The sequence below is a fragment of the Phoca vitulina genome, unplaced genomic scaffold (genome assembly GCF_004348235.1).
Source record: "Phoca vitulina isolate PV1807 unplaced genomic scaffold, GSC_HSeal_1.0 scaffold2, whole genome shotgun sequence".
Classification (NCBI taxonomy): domain Eukaryota; kingdom Metazoa; phylum Chordata; class Mammalia; order Carnivora; family Phocidae; genus Phoca; species Phoca vitulina.
Genome location: NW_022589705.1, coordinates 60,396,345 through 60,412,551, shown reverse-complemented (window position 1 = coordinate 60,412,551; position 16,207 = coordinate 60,396,345). Strand labels below are relative to the sequence as shown.

Here is a 16,207-nt window from a genome sequence, read left to right as displayed (position 1 = left end):
CCCCCCCCCCCCCCCCCCCCCCCCCCCCCCGCCAATACTAGAATAAAGGGCCTATAATCTACTCAGTTTCCTGTGAGTTGGAATTGACTTCATTCTGGGAAACAGTATGAATATGAGGCTTATGTCAGAGTGGAAGTCCCAGACCAATCTTCTTGCCTGCCAGGTCTCCCAATTAGAGAATATCCTTGAAACAGACCAGATGACCAGAGGTTACCCTACATACCTACCAAACTCATTATGATTGGGTTCACTCTCAAAGGACTCTGTAGGCTTCTTAGGTAAAGAAAATTTGACAATCTATCTTTTAAAATGGTAATGATTAAATTATGGCATACCTACACAATGGACCACTAGGTAGACAAAGTATATTGAAAAACAGTAAGGGGGCACCTGGGTGACTCAGTCATTAAGCATCTGCCTTCGGCTCAAGTTATGATCCCAGGGTCCTGGGATCGAGCCCCGCATTGGGCTCCCTGCTCGGCAAGAAGTCTGCTTCTCCCTCTCCCACTCCCCCTGCTTGTGTTCCCTCTCTCACTGTGTCTCTGTCAAATAAATAAATAAAATCTTAAAAAAAGAAAAAAAAAGAAAAATAATTAGAAAATGTTCATGACCATTTTTTAAATGTGTATCAAGACAGTATGGTACTGGCACAAAACAGACACATAGATCAATGGAACAGAATTGAGAGCCCAGAAATAAACCAATGCACGCTTATATGATTATGACAAAGAAGCAAAAATAGACAATGAGGAAAAGACAATCTCTTCAATAAATGGTGGCGGAAAAACTGGAAGCTACGGGCAAAAGAATGGAACTGAACCACTTTCTTACACCATACACAAAAATAAACTCAAAATGGATTAAAGACCTCAATGTAAGACCTAAAACCATAGAACTCCTAAAAAAACACAAGCAGTAATCTCTTACGCATCAACCTTAGCAATATTTTTCTAGATATGTTTACCCAGGTAAGGGATAACAAAAGCAAAAATAAATGGGGATTGTATCAAACTAAAAGCTTTTTCAGAGAATGAAGCCATCAACAAAACAAAAAGGCAACCTCCCGAATGGGAGAAGGTATTTGCAAATGATACATCCAATAAGGGGTTAACATCCAAAATAAATAAAGAACTCATACAAGTCAACACCAAAATATAATCTGATTAAAAATGGACAGATGACCTGAATAGACATGTTTTCAAAGAAAACATACAGATGACCAACAGAAACATGAAAAGATGCTTACTAATCACAAATCAAAACCCAATGAGAAATCACCTCACGCCAGTCAGAATAGCTAAAGACAAGAAATAACAAGGCAAGGGTGTAGAGGAAAGGAAACTGTTGTGCACTATTAGTGAATGTATAAACTGTTGCAATCACTATGGAAAACAGTATAGAGGTTCTTCAAAAACTAAAAATGCAAGTACCAGAGGATCCGGTAATTCCACTTCTGGAAAAGAAAAACGAAAACACTAATTCAAAACTGCAACATTATTTACAACAGCCAAGATATGGAAGCAAGTTAAGTGCCCACTGATGGATGAATGGATAAAGGAGATGTGGTGTACATACACATGGAATATTAACTCAATCATGAAAAAGAATGAAATCCTGCCATTTGTGAAAACATGGACATTATACTACAGGACATTACACTAAGTGAAATAAGTCAGACAGAGAAGGACAAATACCTTATGATTTCATTTACATATGGAATCTGAACAAAACAAACAACAACGAAGAAAAACAGACTCATAAATAATAACTAATGATCCCCAGAGGGGAGATGGTGAAGGGATACCTGAAATAGGTAAAGGAAATTAAGAGATATAAACTTCCGGTTATAAAATAAATAAGTCACGGGGAAGAAAAGTACAGCATTGGGAATATAGTCAATAATACTGTAACAATTTTGTGTGGCGACAGTAACTATACTTATCATGGTGAGTATATGACAATACAGATAATTTGCAAATCACTGTGTTGTACACCTGAAACTTACATATCAAGTATACTTCAATTAAAAATATATATACACAAATTATAAATGCATAGGAATAAAGGTTATAAAAATGTAGTTACAAGTGGTTAATGCTGGATGGACTGAATACAAGGATTTTTAACATTTTCTTTTCATGAACTAAATATCCTACAATGACCATATAACAACTTTTATTTACTGACTTTTTTCATTATTAAAAAGTAAGTAATACTGGGGTGCCTGGGTGGCTCAGTCGTTAAGCGTCTGCCTTCCGCTCAGGTCATGATCCCAGAGTCCTGGGATAGAGCCCCGCATTGGGCTTCCTGTTCAGTGGGAAGTCTGCTTCTCCCTCTCACATTCCCCCTGCTTATGTTCCCTCTCTCACGGTCTCTCTCTCTGTCAAATAAATAAATAAAATCTTTAAATAAATAAATAAAAAGTAAATAATAAAAGTCAAATTCCTTCCACCTTTCCTTAGAGAAATAAGCTTACTATCATTCCTAACCATCTCTGTACATATCTAAACATAAAAAATTGTATTTTAGGTAAACATATAATGGGAGGTGCTATTTTCTCCTTTTAAAAATGGAATTATACATGACGCCTGGGTGGCTCAGTGGGTTAAACGGCTGCCTTCAGCTCAGGTCATGATCCCAGGGTCCTGGGATCGAGTCCCACGTCAGGCTCTCTGCTCAGCGGGGAGCCTGCTTCTCCCTCTGCCTGCCACCCCCCCTGCTTGTGCTCTCTCTCTGACAAATAAATAAATAAAATCTTTTAATCTTGGTAGCAACAAGCTTTTTTCATTCAACAATAAATCACAGGACATCTTTCCATTTCAATATATAAAACCATCTCTTTTTTTTTATGGCTACATATTATCATCATTATATAACTATATAACTTAATCTTTAGCCAACTAATGGACAATAAAGTTGCCGATTTTTTGCTATTACAAACAGTGCTGCAAATATCATTTAATAATTGGGAACATATTAAAACAATAACTAACATTTGACTGCTAACTATCTGCCAAGCTCCACAAGCTTCTACATGAATTAAATATACAATTATTACTGTATATATTATTATTACTTGTATAATTTATATTTTCTTCTATAACCTACCCATTCATACTGTTTTCCTTGAATATCAAGTAATTTTTTTTAAATGATTTTATTTGGGCGCCTGGGTGGCTCAGATGGTTAAGCGTCTGCCTTCGGCTCAGGTCATGATCCCGGGGTCCTGGGATCAAGTCCCGCATCGGGCTCCCTGCTAGGCGGGGAGCCTGCTTCTCCCTCTGCCTCTGCCTCTCTCTCTCTCTCTGACTCTCATGAATAAATAAATAAATAAATAACATTTAAAAAAATAAAAAATTTTTTTTAAAAATGATTTATTTGCCAGAGAGAGAAAGAGGGCTCAAGAGAGTGTGAGAGCACAGGCAGGAGGAGTGGCAGGCAGAGGGAGAAGGAGACTGCTCGCCGAGCAGGGAGCCTGATGTGGGCCTTGATCCCAGGACCCTGGAATAATGACCTGAGCCGGAGGCAGACGCTTAACCAACTGAGCCACCCAGGCATCCCAAGTAATTATTTTTTTAATCTAAAAATTTAATCTAAAAAAATTCTGGAGCGCCTGGGTGGCTTATTCAGTTGGGCATCTGCCTTCGGCTCAAGTCATGATCCCCGGGTCCTGGGATCCAGCCCCAAGGCGGGCTCCCTGCTTAGCGGGGAGTCTGCTTCTCCGTCTCCCTCTGCTCCTCCTCCCCCCACTTGTGTGCTCTCACTCGCTCTTTCTCTCAAATAAATCAATAAAATCTTAAAAATAAATAAATAATAAAAATAAAAAATTTCTGGCAGAATATCCAAGAGTTCCATGAAAACATCTAGCGTATGAGCATTCATGCATTTATACATTCTACATATATTATTTGAGAACCTACTATGTGCTGGACACTAAGTGAACAAGAGGACATGGTCTCCATACTCATGGGTTTTTAGCCTAGCTAAACTGAGTTAATAAGAGGAAAGAAAAAAAAAGTAAAAAAGGGAATATGTATATGTCAATTAGGGAAAGACTAGTATATATCAGTGCACACCATTCAATACACAATTATAGTTACCTTTTTTTTTAGATTTGACAGAGCACAAGCAGGGGGAGTGGCAGGCAGAGGCAGAGGGAGAAGTAGGCTCCCGGCTGAGCAGAGAGCCTGACGTGGGGCTCGATCCCAGGACCCTAGGATCATGACCTGAGCTGAAGGCAGATGCTTAACCAACTGAGCCACCCAGGCACCCCTATAATTACCTCTTAAACCAGTCTTGCCTCATCCTATGGATCTAAACTATCTTTAATCTTCTTAAAAACTGGTTTACTTATGTCATTTTCATGATCAAGAACCCACAACTTCTCTTAGTACTTCCCAAATAGATTTCACCCATTCTCTACATTAGCTATTTCAATCTTTACCACTGAAGGTTTCCTGTTTCCCACCACTTCCCCCACAACTTCTAAAAAACCACTTAAGTAAACTCCAGTGCCTACTTTACAGAGCAAAAAAAGTCTATAAAGAATGCTTTCAACACCGAACCGCCTGCATCCACGAACCGCCTGCATCCACGTTCTTCATTACACATTCCTCCATTTTCGATAGAGATTTTCTATTTCTCTAAAACCAATCCCCTCGGGGCACCTGGGTGGCTCAGTCGTTAAGTGTTTGCCTTTGGCTCAGGTCGTGATCCCAGAGTCCTGGAATCCAGCCCCTGCTCCGCAAGAAGCCTGCTTCTCCCTCTCCCACTCCCCCTGCTTGTGTTCCTGCTCTTGCTATCTGTCAAATAAATAAAATCTTTGAAAAAATAAAAAATAAAAAAATAAAATAAAATAAAAAATAAAAAAATAAAATAAAACCAACCCCCTCATGAATATTCTTGACCCTGTCACCTCACAATCATCTAAGGATCTTGTTCCCTCTATTATCTCCTGTATCTTCAACCTCTTCCTCTGATTCTTTTTTTTCTCAGGCAATAGACATGTCTCTTCTGTCTTGAAAAAATTCTCCCTTGACCACATATAATACTTTATCCTAAAACCTCCTCATCCCCTCCCCTAGAACCAAACTTCTTTAGAAATATCTATCTCACTATCTAAAATTTCTCACTTTGTAACTCACTGCAATCTAGCTTCTGCCTCCCTACCATTCCTTTGAAACTGCTTTCACCAGGGCCAAATAATTGCTTGGGTCTCCACAAGACTGTTCTCAGTTCTTACATTACCTGACTTCTCAGAATAATCTAATAATGAAATACTTAAAAGAATTTTCCTTCGGGGCACCTGGGTGGCTCAGTCGTTAAGCGTCTGCCTTCGGCTCAGGTCATGATCCCAGGGTCCTGGGATCGAGCCCCACATCGGGCTCCCTGCTCAGCGGGAAGCCTGCTTCTCCCTCTCCCACTCCCCCTGTTGTGTTCCCGCTCTCGCTCTCGCTGTCTCTGTCTCTGTCAAATAAATAAATAAAATCTTAAAAAAAAAAAAAAAAAAAAAAGAATTTTCCTTCAATGGCTCCTCACTTAAAAAAAGGGTGGGGGGACACTAGCATTTTCTCCCACTTTCTGACTTTCCCTTTTCAATTTCAATGATTTATGGGTTAAAGGTCCTCAGCCTTGGAGAGATTACTGTGCTCAAGGTCACATAATTAATGATGTAAAACTAGATACACGAAGGACTAAGAATGCCATACTTTATACATTCTAGCACCTATTACATTTAATCCATTTGTGCTTCAGTATCTATCTGCTCCCTAACTCTACAGGGGGCTAGATGAACTAGAATTCTTTTTAATGGGCTAGAGATCTTTTTAATGCTAAATCTTATTTCCAAAAGAAACATTTTAGTTAAACATGTTCTTCCTGGGACGCCTGGGTGGCTCAGTTGGTTAAGCGTCTGCCTTCAGCTTGGGTCCTGGGATCGAGTCCCGCATCAGGCTCCTTGCTCAGCAGGAAGCCTGCTGCTTCCTCTGTCTCCTGCTCCCCCTGGTTGTGCTTTCTCTCTCTCTCTGACAAATAAATTAATAAAATCTTAAAAAAAAAAAAAGAATGTTCTTCCTATTCTTACCAGCCCATCAGCCCACACTGAAGAAATTAGTCTAAGGAATGGTAACAAAGATACATTTATTAAAGTCATATTAGTTTTCAGAAGGTTCAATGTATTTCAACCACAGATAGCACCCACTTTGTTAACTGAGCTTGAATCTCACAAGGAATTTGTCTCTACATTACAAGACTAAGAAAGTACAACTGAAATCAAGTTTTAAATTCAGGTATCAGAACAAGGGGTTGGGGCGCCTGGGTGGCTCAGTCAGTTAAGCGACTGCCTTTGGCTAGGGTCATGATCCCAGCGTCCTGGGATCGAGTCCGACATCAGGCTCCCTGCTCAGCGGGGAGCCTGCTTCTCCCTCTCCCTCTGCCTGCCACTCCCCCTGCTTGTGCTCTCTGACAAATAAATAAAATCTTAAAAAAAAAAAAAAAAAGAACAAGGGGTTGGATGGCGTCAAGTTCCTAGAATTTATATAGATGTAAGTACATGATTTCTTTTGTAGCTCTCAGATTCTATAATCTTACCAATAAGATGTATATATACCACACTGCAATTGCTGCCTCATCTACGAAAAAAAAAAAGCATTACTATTCCAGGGGGGTTTAGTTGAAAAGATCAAGAAATAAACCCATGTTCTTCCCATCTAATACAAAAGAAAATGGTCTCTTATGTATATTCTGGTATCTGAGATTTGCCCAAAGCTTCTGCTCAGAAGTGTGTCACCCTACTCTTAACTTTGGGAAGCCAGCAGATGTTCACTTGGATTGTGAACATCCTTCTGTTCATCAGCATGTAACAGTAAACAACATTCAGAAATAACCTGTACCTTATTCAGCACACATCCATTATTTTCTATGGTATATTGAGAATTTATTAAGATAACCATCTTCTCAGCGCCTGGGTGACCCAGATGTTAAGCGTCTGCCTTCGGCTCAGGTCATGGTCCCAGGGTCCTGGGATCAAGCCCCGCACTAGGCTCCCTGATCCGCGGGAAGCCTGCTTCTCCCTCTCCCATTCCCCCTGCTTGTGTTCCCTCTCTCGCTGTGTCTGTCAAATAAATAAAATCTTAAAAAAAAAAAAAAAAAAGATAACCATCTTCTTACTTGTAACAGTCTGAACAAAATTTAAAATAAAAGAGCTTGCCCTTCCGAAGCTTACAATCCTTTTCATATTGTTCTTCTCCCCTCCCCCACAGAAAAACACGGGTCTTTTTACAAACTGGTTAAACATGGAAGTGTTTTATACTCTTTTTTTAAGATTTTATTTTTGGGACGCCTGGGTTGCTCAGTCGGCTAAGCATCTGCCTTTGGCTCAAGTCATGATCCCAGGGTCCTGGGATCGAGCCCCGCATCGGGTTCCCTGCTCGGCAAGAAGCCTGCTTCTCCCTCTCTCGCTGTGTCTCTCTCTGTCAAATAAATAAAATCTTAAAAAAAAAAAAAATTTTTTTTAAAATAGGATTTTATTTTTAAACACTCTCTACACCCAACATGGGGCTTGAACTCACAACCCCAAGATCAAGAGTCACATGCTCCACAGACTGAGCCAGCCAGGTGCCCCAGTGTTTTATACTTATTTAAGTCAATCCAAACTTCCTAACTGCTCTTCATTATTAAAATAATTTACTACTGGGTACCTGGGTGGCTCAGTCGTTAAGCGTCTGCCTTCAGCTCAGGTCATGATCCCAGGGTCCTGGGATCGAGTCCCACATCGGGCTCCCTGCTCGGCAGGAAGCCTGCTTCTCCCTCTCCCGCTACCCCTGCTTGTGTTCCTGCTCTCGCTATCTTCTCTCTGTCAAATAAATAAATAAAATCTTTAAAAATAAAATAAAATAAAATAATTTACTACTTAGACTGCACTAAAAATTCTGTCCATCTAGAATCTCCACTTTACACCAATAAAGATTTGAACAGTAGTTTCCAAATTGAAGTCCCTTAATTCTTGCAGATGAGAAGGAAATCAACACTTACCACTTATACAGATCCCTAAAAAAAACAGAATAGATGTCCTGCAGGTAGTTTAACATTTCAAAAAAGCTGAATACAAATTACACATATACATAAGTAAAATTCCACAGGCTATTACTTAATAAATGCAGACTGGTATGCAAATCTTTCTAGGCATTATTTCCCCATAATATTCCTTTAATAAGGGCCACCTCTGGTGCTTATTCACACATTCAAAAGACATATAATTAGGGACGCCTGGGTGGCTCAGTCGGTTAAGCGTCTGCCTTTGGCTCAGGTCATGATCCCAGGGTACTGGGATCGAGTCCCGCATCGGGCTCCCTGCTCAGCACAGAGCCTGCTTCTCCCTCTGCCCTTCCCCCTGCTCATGGGCTCTCTCTCTGACAAATAAATAATAAAATCTTAAAAAAAAAAAAAAAAAGACATATAATTATACGATGGATATGTACTGTAATAGGCCATGTACAAAATCCTACTGACATACAGTGAAAGGAGGAATTGGTTCTACCTGTAAAAACTTCACAGAGATAACATCTGAGAGTCCTGAAAGGATAATTCAGCTCTCTGGGCCGCAGGTGCCTCATGTCTATTTCTAACTACAAAAATTCACAGAATTTCACTTTAGGTTGGATAAGTCTTTAAAGATCATCTAGTATTGAGGTTTTCCAACTTTAGTCTATAGTCACAGAATCTTGGGGTGCCTGGCTGGCTCAGTCGGTTAAGTGTCCGATTCATGATCGCAACTCAGGTCTTGATCTCAGGGTCATGAGTTCAAGCCCCGCATTGGGCTCCATGCTGGGAGTGGAGCCTACTTTAAAAAAAAAAAAAAAAAAGTAACAAAATTTTTCTTTGTAAGTCTAATTGAAATTTGCAGTATATAGGATAGATAAAAGTGGACCTGCTCTTTTGAAAGGAGAAAGTTACTGGAAAACACTGTTGTTCTAATCAACCCCATTCACTTTAAAAACTAATAAGAACAATGATTTGACAAAGGACCTCATCAAGATAGAACTGCAACAATATATTCAAAGAATACCCCTACCCCAGAAGTATTACCTCTTCTTTTAAGTCTTTCCTAATCTTCCCCCTAAATGTAGTTTGTAACTCCTCATATTATTCCCCAATATATCTAGCATATACTTCTATTATGGCTTCTATAAAATTTTAGTGCCCTAATTTTACCTTTTTTTTTTTTAACGTGTATGTGTGTGTGTGTGTGTGTGTGTGTGTGTGTGTGTCGCTCTTTTAGATTAAGCTCCCTGAAGGCAGGGACTGTCTTACTCATTTTTGTATCGCCAGCATAGAGAATAAGTTATACTCAACCAAGTTTTAGAAAAGATTTAAGATAGTGCAGCACCTGGCACACAGTAGGACTTAAGCATTTGTCAAATAAATTTGCCAAACTGAGGTCATTAAATGAAACATCTAAAGCGGTTAGAACAGTATTTGACACATAGTGTATATTCTGTAAACATGAGCTGTTATATGTAATTTTATATAGGCAGAAAAAACTGAAGCTGTTACTCAACATTTATTCTGGAAAGTAAGCACCTTTTATCAAGGTTTCAATTTGCTCATTCACATATTACCACACTTGATCTTAGCCAAAAGGCTGAGCAGCTCATTCACATATTACTAATGCAACCACTCTCATCTTTGATGAGAAAAAATTTTAGCCCACCACAAAGATCTCTTGACCCTGCAGCCTGCAAAAAATAGTACAAAGAGTTGTGTACTGTTAATCTCTAGACTTGGGAGTGAAAGGAAAAATTAGGCCAGTCTCAGACTTGAGGCTAAATCACTTCTTTCTAGACCTCAGTTTCAGTCATTTGTCAAATGGGAGAAATGGGGAGTCAAAAGATTTCCTCCAAGGTTCTTTCCTGCTCTAATACTGTAGGGGCTTATAAGAAATTGGGATCTAGAATCCTTCACCTTCCAACCCAACATGAGTAAGAATATAAAAATCAGTAAATGGTGAACGGGATTTGGTGTCAAACGGACAGGGTTTTCCTATCAGCTGTTACTTAGCTGTGTAATTCTAAGAAGCCAACTCTCTGGATCTCAATTTCCTCAACCTGGAAAACGAAGTTGTTGGACAATACGATCTCTCTTTACAAGACATCATAGTCACAACATTCTATGAAATAAGCTATCTCTGAAAGAAATATTCAGGTGGGGACTGAGCCACTAGTTATTAAAGATGTTCAGAGGATTCCAGCATAAAAGTAGACAATTTCAGGATTAGAAGAAACCGCGCAAGTCTTCTATGACTCACCCAACTGAGAGCCAAGTCCTCTCTAACAACACCTTGGAAGAGATCCCCCAAACATTCTAGTAAATGAGGAACAACCCATGGAAACGAGCCACTTCATCTTAGGCCAACTATGATGCCCAAGTTCTTTTACTGAAGCCACACCATCCTCTAACAACTTCCACCCATTAGTTTTACCCCTCTTTCAGCCATGGGCACCTAAAATATTTCTGGATAGTAATAATATGCCCCTTAAATATCCTCTCCAGAATTAAAATTCCCAACTCCTTCAACCTTTCCTCCTAACATAATACCAAGACTCCCTCACCATCCAGCCTGCCTTCCTCAGAGAACCCTCCATTCTTGCTTTAGCGAATGTCAAAATCACTCGAACAGCCCTTCCCATTCTAACATCCTGATTCCTCGTAGAACCTAAGATTTTGCACTTGTCCAGCTGAAACCACATGGAAGCCCCTAATTGCCCTTGCCACCTCCACCCAAGGAAGCACTTGGGATGGGAAGTGTGCCCCTGTTGCTCCTTCGGAAGACAGAGACAAGAAGTGACGGCGTCAGCAACAGAGAGGCCCGCACCCGGCTCTCCCCTCCGGTCCAAGCCTCCTCCCTCACCGGTATTGCTTGGGGTCGCTGGGAGATTTGACGATCTCAGGGTCTCCGGCATTATTAATAGGCCCCCTCCGTCCCTCCTCCTCAGATTCATCAGCTCCTAGACGGGCAACCCGGCCGCTCTCCCCCAAATCCTGTCCATTGGGTTGCAGGTCAGGACAGCTGCAGGTAGACTTCGCCTTGTTCCTTCCAGGCATGGTCAGAGTAGGAAAGGGTCTGGCAGCAGCCGAGTCTTCGCACTGACCCCGCGCTTGGATTCTCCACAGCGCCGCGAGCTCCCGCCCGGCCTCACACCACAACTTCCTCCCGGTGGCACAGACTGCAGCAACCGTGATTCTCCTCAGCATTCACCACGAAGCCGGAGCAGTGGGCATCCCGCTCGCCAGGGACCACCCCCTCCTCCTCCTCCTCCAGCCGCTCCTCCTCCTCCGCGTTCCAGAGGCGGCGGCGGCCGGCGCTGGTGCTGCCGCAGCCGCTGGGGAGGACAGGCCTGAACCCCTCCCCCAATCCGGTCGGCCTCACGCCAGCTTCCCTCATCCCTCCGCCCTCCCGGCCGCCGATGACGCTACTGATTCTAGCCAATCAGGAGGCAAGAAGAGAGGTCACGCGCATGCAAACAACCAATGGGAACAGGGAATAAAAGGAACCAAAGAGACCGGGCCGGATTCTGGGAGCACCTCGAAACCTAGGGTGGGCGGGGCGAGGAAGAAGAGGCGGAGAGAGTGGCGCGGAGGACGACGGGAAGAAAAGCGCTTGCGCTGCGTTTATGACGTATACGGGGTGTTGGTGTGCGGGAGGCAGTGAATAATACTCCGCGGCTCTGAAAAAAATATTCCCCTGATGAGAAAACTGAGAAGCGAGTGGAGAAAATGAATTTCCAAGGTTTTTTTCCCCCAATTATATATTTTTTGTATTCTGCCCTTGACACCCGGGGCGTAGCTTTCAGCCGTGACTCAGCACGTAAAAAGCGGAACGCCGGAAGTATTTTTCTCGGCCGGATGGAAGCTGCGAGGGAGTGAAGCCTCGCTGTATGCCAGAGATAGCGGTTGTGGTTCTCCACCTTATCGCTTGGAGAACCTTGGTGCTATTCCCCCTTCAGAGCCTAAGAAAGTGCTTGAGAGACTAGCGTAGATGTGCTCATTCTTCCATGCGAGAACATTAGCTCCGCTGCAGCCTAGAGTCCACAGCGTGTCTGCTGCCTTCAAGTACCTTTTTCCAAAGTTTTTTCTGCCTCTAATGGTCTTTGGTGGGCAATCATTTAAATTGAAACAGGCATACTTGAAAAATAAAAAGCAACTGACATGTTAATAAGATACAGTATACTGACATCCTGAAGCAAAAGATCCTCACACATAAGGGGGAAAAATACATATAAATGAATGGAGGAAGATAAGAAAGAGGTGTTGATGGCTGTTGAATGTGTTTACATTTTACTAGGCCTCCGGAGCTCCAGACTCAGGGAATGCAATCATGAACAAAACAAAGATCCTTGTCTTTATGAAGCTTGCTTTTTTTTTTTTTTTAAGTAAACTCTACCCCCAGTGTGAGGCTCCAACTCAGACTCTGAGATCAAGCGTGGCATGCTCTACCAACTAAGCAAGCCAGGAGCTCCTGGGGCTTGCATTCTAATGGAGATAAACAGACAATAAAATCAGTGATATATTTTTAAAACAATGAATGCTATGACAAATAATTCAGGATAAACGAATAAGAAGTTGGGAAGAGTAAGTGCATTGATTCAGGCAGATGATGAAAAACTGAACTAGGGCAGCACATGAGATAAATTAACTGAAAAATATTGTTTAAATATCCCAGTTTATTTTCATACATCTTCAGGAACCTGTCAGTTTTTAAGGTAAGAACTCCACTGGACTGCCCTCCTTCAGGGAAATGTTTTTTCTTTGTAAATCCAGTTCCTAGCATAGCTTCCCAGTCAGTACATTGTAAAGCAGTCAGTAATGTTTGTTGTTGAATAAATACCTGAAGTGACATGTCTATTTTGAGAGTTTTTTTTTTTTTACTTACCAAAGCAATAATACCGTAAGGAAGGACTCTTTAGATTCAGCCAGTAATTAGAATTTTATAACTACAGACAAAGAGAGGCTGCATCTAAAGTGTGACCTGTTAGTTTTTCCCTTTAAAAAGAGGCCTCTAGGGGCGCCTGAGTGGCTCAGCGGGCCACAAACTTTTAAATTTACCATTGTGAAAAGCTCTAAAAGGAAAAATACAGAGGGACCTAGTCTGGTCAGAGAGTTTCTTTAAACAATAGACATTTAAACTTAAATTTGAGGGGGCGCCTGGGTGGCTCAGTCGTTAAGCATCTGCCTTTGGCTCAGGTCATGATCCCAGGGTCCTGGGATGGAGCCCCGCATCGGGCTCCCTGCTCTGTGGGAAGCCTGCTTCTCCCTCTCCCACTCCCCCTGCTTGTGTTCCCTCTCTCGCTGTGTCTCTCTCTGGCAAATAAATAAATAAAATCTTTTAAAAAAAATTAAAAAAAAATAAATTTGGGGATGCCTGGGAGGCTCAGTCGGTTAAGCGTCTGCCTTCGGCTCAGGTTGTGATCCCAGGGTCCTGGGGTGGGTCCCGCATCAGGCTCCCTGCTCCTTGGGGAGCCTGCTTCTCCCTCTGCCTCTCTCTGTCTCTGTCTTTCATGAATAAATAAATAAAAATCTTTTTTTTCTTTCTAAATAAAAATCTTTAAAAAAAATTAAAAATAAACTTAAATTTGAAAAATATATGGGAGGGCCACCTGGGTGGCTCAGATGTTTAAACATCTGCCTTTGGCTCAGGTCATGATCCCAGGGTCCTGGGATCGAGCCCCACATCTGGCTCCTGGCTCAGCGGGGAGCCTGCTTCTCCCTTTCCCTCTGCCTCTCCCCCTGCTCGTGCTCTCTCTCTCTCTGTATCTCTGTATCTCCAATGAATAAAATCTTTAAAAAAAAAATTCTTCTAACTTGCTTTAAAATATATATATATATATGGGAATTCGCATATAATTTATAGGAATAAACTTGTTCAAAAACTCTGAGAAAGCAAGTCAGTATGGCTAAACTGTAGTAATCTGGGAGCAAAGGGGAAGTGAGTCAGTGGCCAAGATCGAACAGAACCTTCATAAGAATAAAAAGGAGGGGCGCCTGGGTGGCTCAGTCATTAAGCGTCTGCCTTCGGCTCAGGTCATGATCCCAGGGTCCTGGGATCGAGCCCCGCATCGGGCTCTCTGCTCTGTGGGAAGCCTGCTTCTCCCTCTCCTACTCCCCCTGCTTGTGTTCCCTCTCTTGCTGTGTCTCTCTCCGTCAAATAAATAAAAAATCTTTAAAAAAAAAAAGAATAAAAAGGAGTAATTGCCTTGTCTATTTTGTGTATCACTGGATTTCTAGTTTCTAGAATAGTGTCTGGCACATTATACTCACTAGGGGTGCCTGACTGGCTCAGTGACTCTTGATCTTGGGGTCATGAGTCTGATGCCCACATTGGATGTAAAGATACCCACTAAATAATGGTTGAACAAATGAGACAGGAAGACAGGATCACAAGTGTTTTCCAAGTAGATCACTCTGGTTGATGTGTGAAAAAGAGTTTGGATGGCGGAGGTGAGGGCAAGACTAAAAGTAAGAAGAGAGAAATCAAGAGAGTATTGAAGTAATATAGGTAATGAAGGATAGTCAGAAGAAAGGCAGGCAGGGACAAGGGACCCCTGCCCTGAGAGGAAACCACCCTTAAAAGGATTTTACACCAGCCTGGAAGGAGCCCTCTACCCTTTCCTAGGTGATAGGTAGATGATAAAAACCTGATTGGGTGACAGGCACATGGAGGGTTAATCAGATTAAAACAGCCCAACAACAAGCCCATAAAAACCCCTAGACTTAGAAACTCGGGTAGCAACCCTCTCGGGTCCCCTCCCTCTTCAGGAGCTTTCTACTATCACTCAATAAACTTTGCTTTGCTGCCCGCCACTCTTCCTCTGGTCTACCTCTTCATTCTTTGGAGCAGTGTGACCAAGAACCGTGAACACTGGAAGAAAAGAAATCCTGTAACATATGCACTAGAAAATGATAATTTGGATTTGAGAAGTGTTAGTTGGAGATGGAGAGATGTATACAGATAGGTCATATATTTAGGAGGTAGAAATGACTGGTTTTGGATAGTAATTGATTTAATGTGGAAGAGTAAGAGAGAAGTGTCAAGTATAACTCCGTGGTGTCTTGTTTTCTGGACGAGTATGAGACAGCAGGGACTGGACTCAGGTCCTCTCAACCTTGACTGCAAAATCCAGTGTTCTTTGGCTTCCTCCATAAGGAGGGAGGGAGGGGCTAAATCTCTATGCCTCTGGAGTAGCATATCTTGCAGGAATGCAGAGGGAGGATGCTTACCAAAAGGAGGACACTTACAACAAAAACTGGTGAAGACTGGACTAAACCAGTCTGTGCCAAGATGCACCCCAGTGCTGAACTTTCAACAACTTTTTCCCTCATTTTAACACTAAAAATCCTGCTGGGGGTGGAGATTTAATGTGCCAGTTAGACATGGGACACATGAAGAAGCATGACCTTTAAATGTGCAGGTGCTAATAAATCCCAGCCTCTACATGCTTAGACATCACCCTTTTCCCACCTAATTTCTTTAAAATAACTCTCCCTAACCTCTCCTCATGGAGTCAGACTGAGGATTCTTTCCTTTGTGTTGTCTACTTTATGTTCAAGCAAAAGCCCTAGTAATGCCTTGCCTAAAACTCCCTTTGGCTTCCTATCGATTTCTATTGTTTAGAGAGCTTAAGGTAGATGATGGTGCCATATCTCATTAAGCAAATTCTGAAAGAGGGACAGGTTTTAGAGGAAAAAGCATAAGCTTAGTTTTAGATATGTTAAGTTTGAGTCGTTTGTGTGCCATGCAAAAGAAAGATTAGGCTGGAGATCAGAAAAGAGGCTTTAATTGGAGATGCCAATTTGAGCCAATTTGAAGTTTATCCGTTTATAGGTGATAACCAAAGCCTATTGAGATCACTTACATTGAGGTTGTAAAACAAAAAGAGAAGAAGGCTGAATGACCAAGCTTTCAGGAGCTTTTAGAAAATGAGCTCCCCAAAGACACTGAGAAGCAGCTACTGGAATGGTAAGAGGAAAACCAGAAGAATGTAATATTCCAGGAAAAATACCTCTTTAATGGTTGGCCCAATACAATTCTGACCCTACAGCAAATGTCAGAGAGTCAGATTAGATGTATAAAATATGAGAACTAGCAAAGGATCACAGAAGTACTTTAATCTGGCCTCTTCAGATATAAAGAGAAATACCTACCCAGAGAGGT

The 16,207-nt window shown here is 41.8% G+C and overlaps 1 protein-coding gene and 1 pseudogene across 2 annotated transcripts in view; both read right to left on the bottom strand.

Annotated features, from left to right (window-relative positions):
* Nucleotides 1-4,619, bottom strand: part of LOC116641383 — a 23,169-nt pseudogene extending 18,550 nt beyond the window's left edge.
* NRDC (nardilysin convertase) overlaps nt 1-11,415 on the bottom strand; it is a 107,727-nt gene extending 96,312 nt beyond the window's left edge. For both annotated transcript variants that reach the window (XM_032429127.1, XM_032429133.1), the window contains exon 1: nt 10,907-11,415. In XM_032429127.1, coding sequence (XP_032285018.1) covers nt 10,907-11,250 — 344 coding nt within the window. In that variant the 5' untranslated portion in view covers nt 11,251-11,415. The remainder of the gene's footprint in view (nt 1-10,906) is intronic.
* Between the last annotated feature and the right edge of the window lie 4,792 nt (nt 11,416-16,207).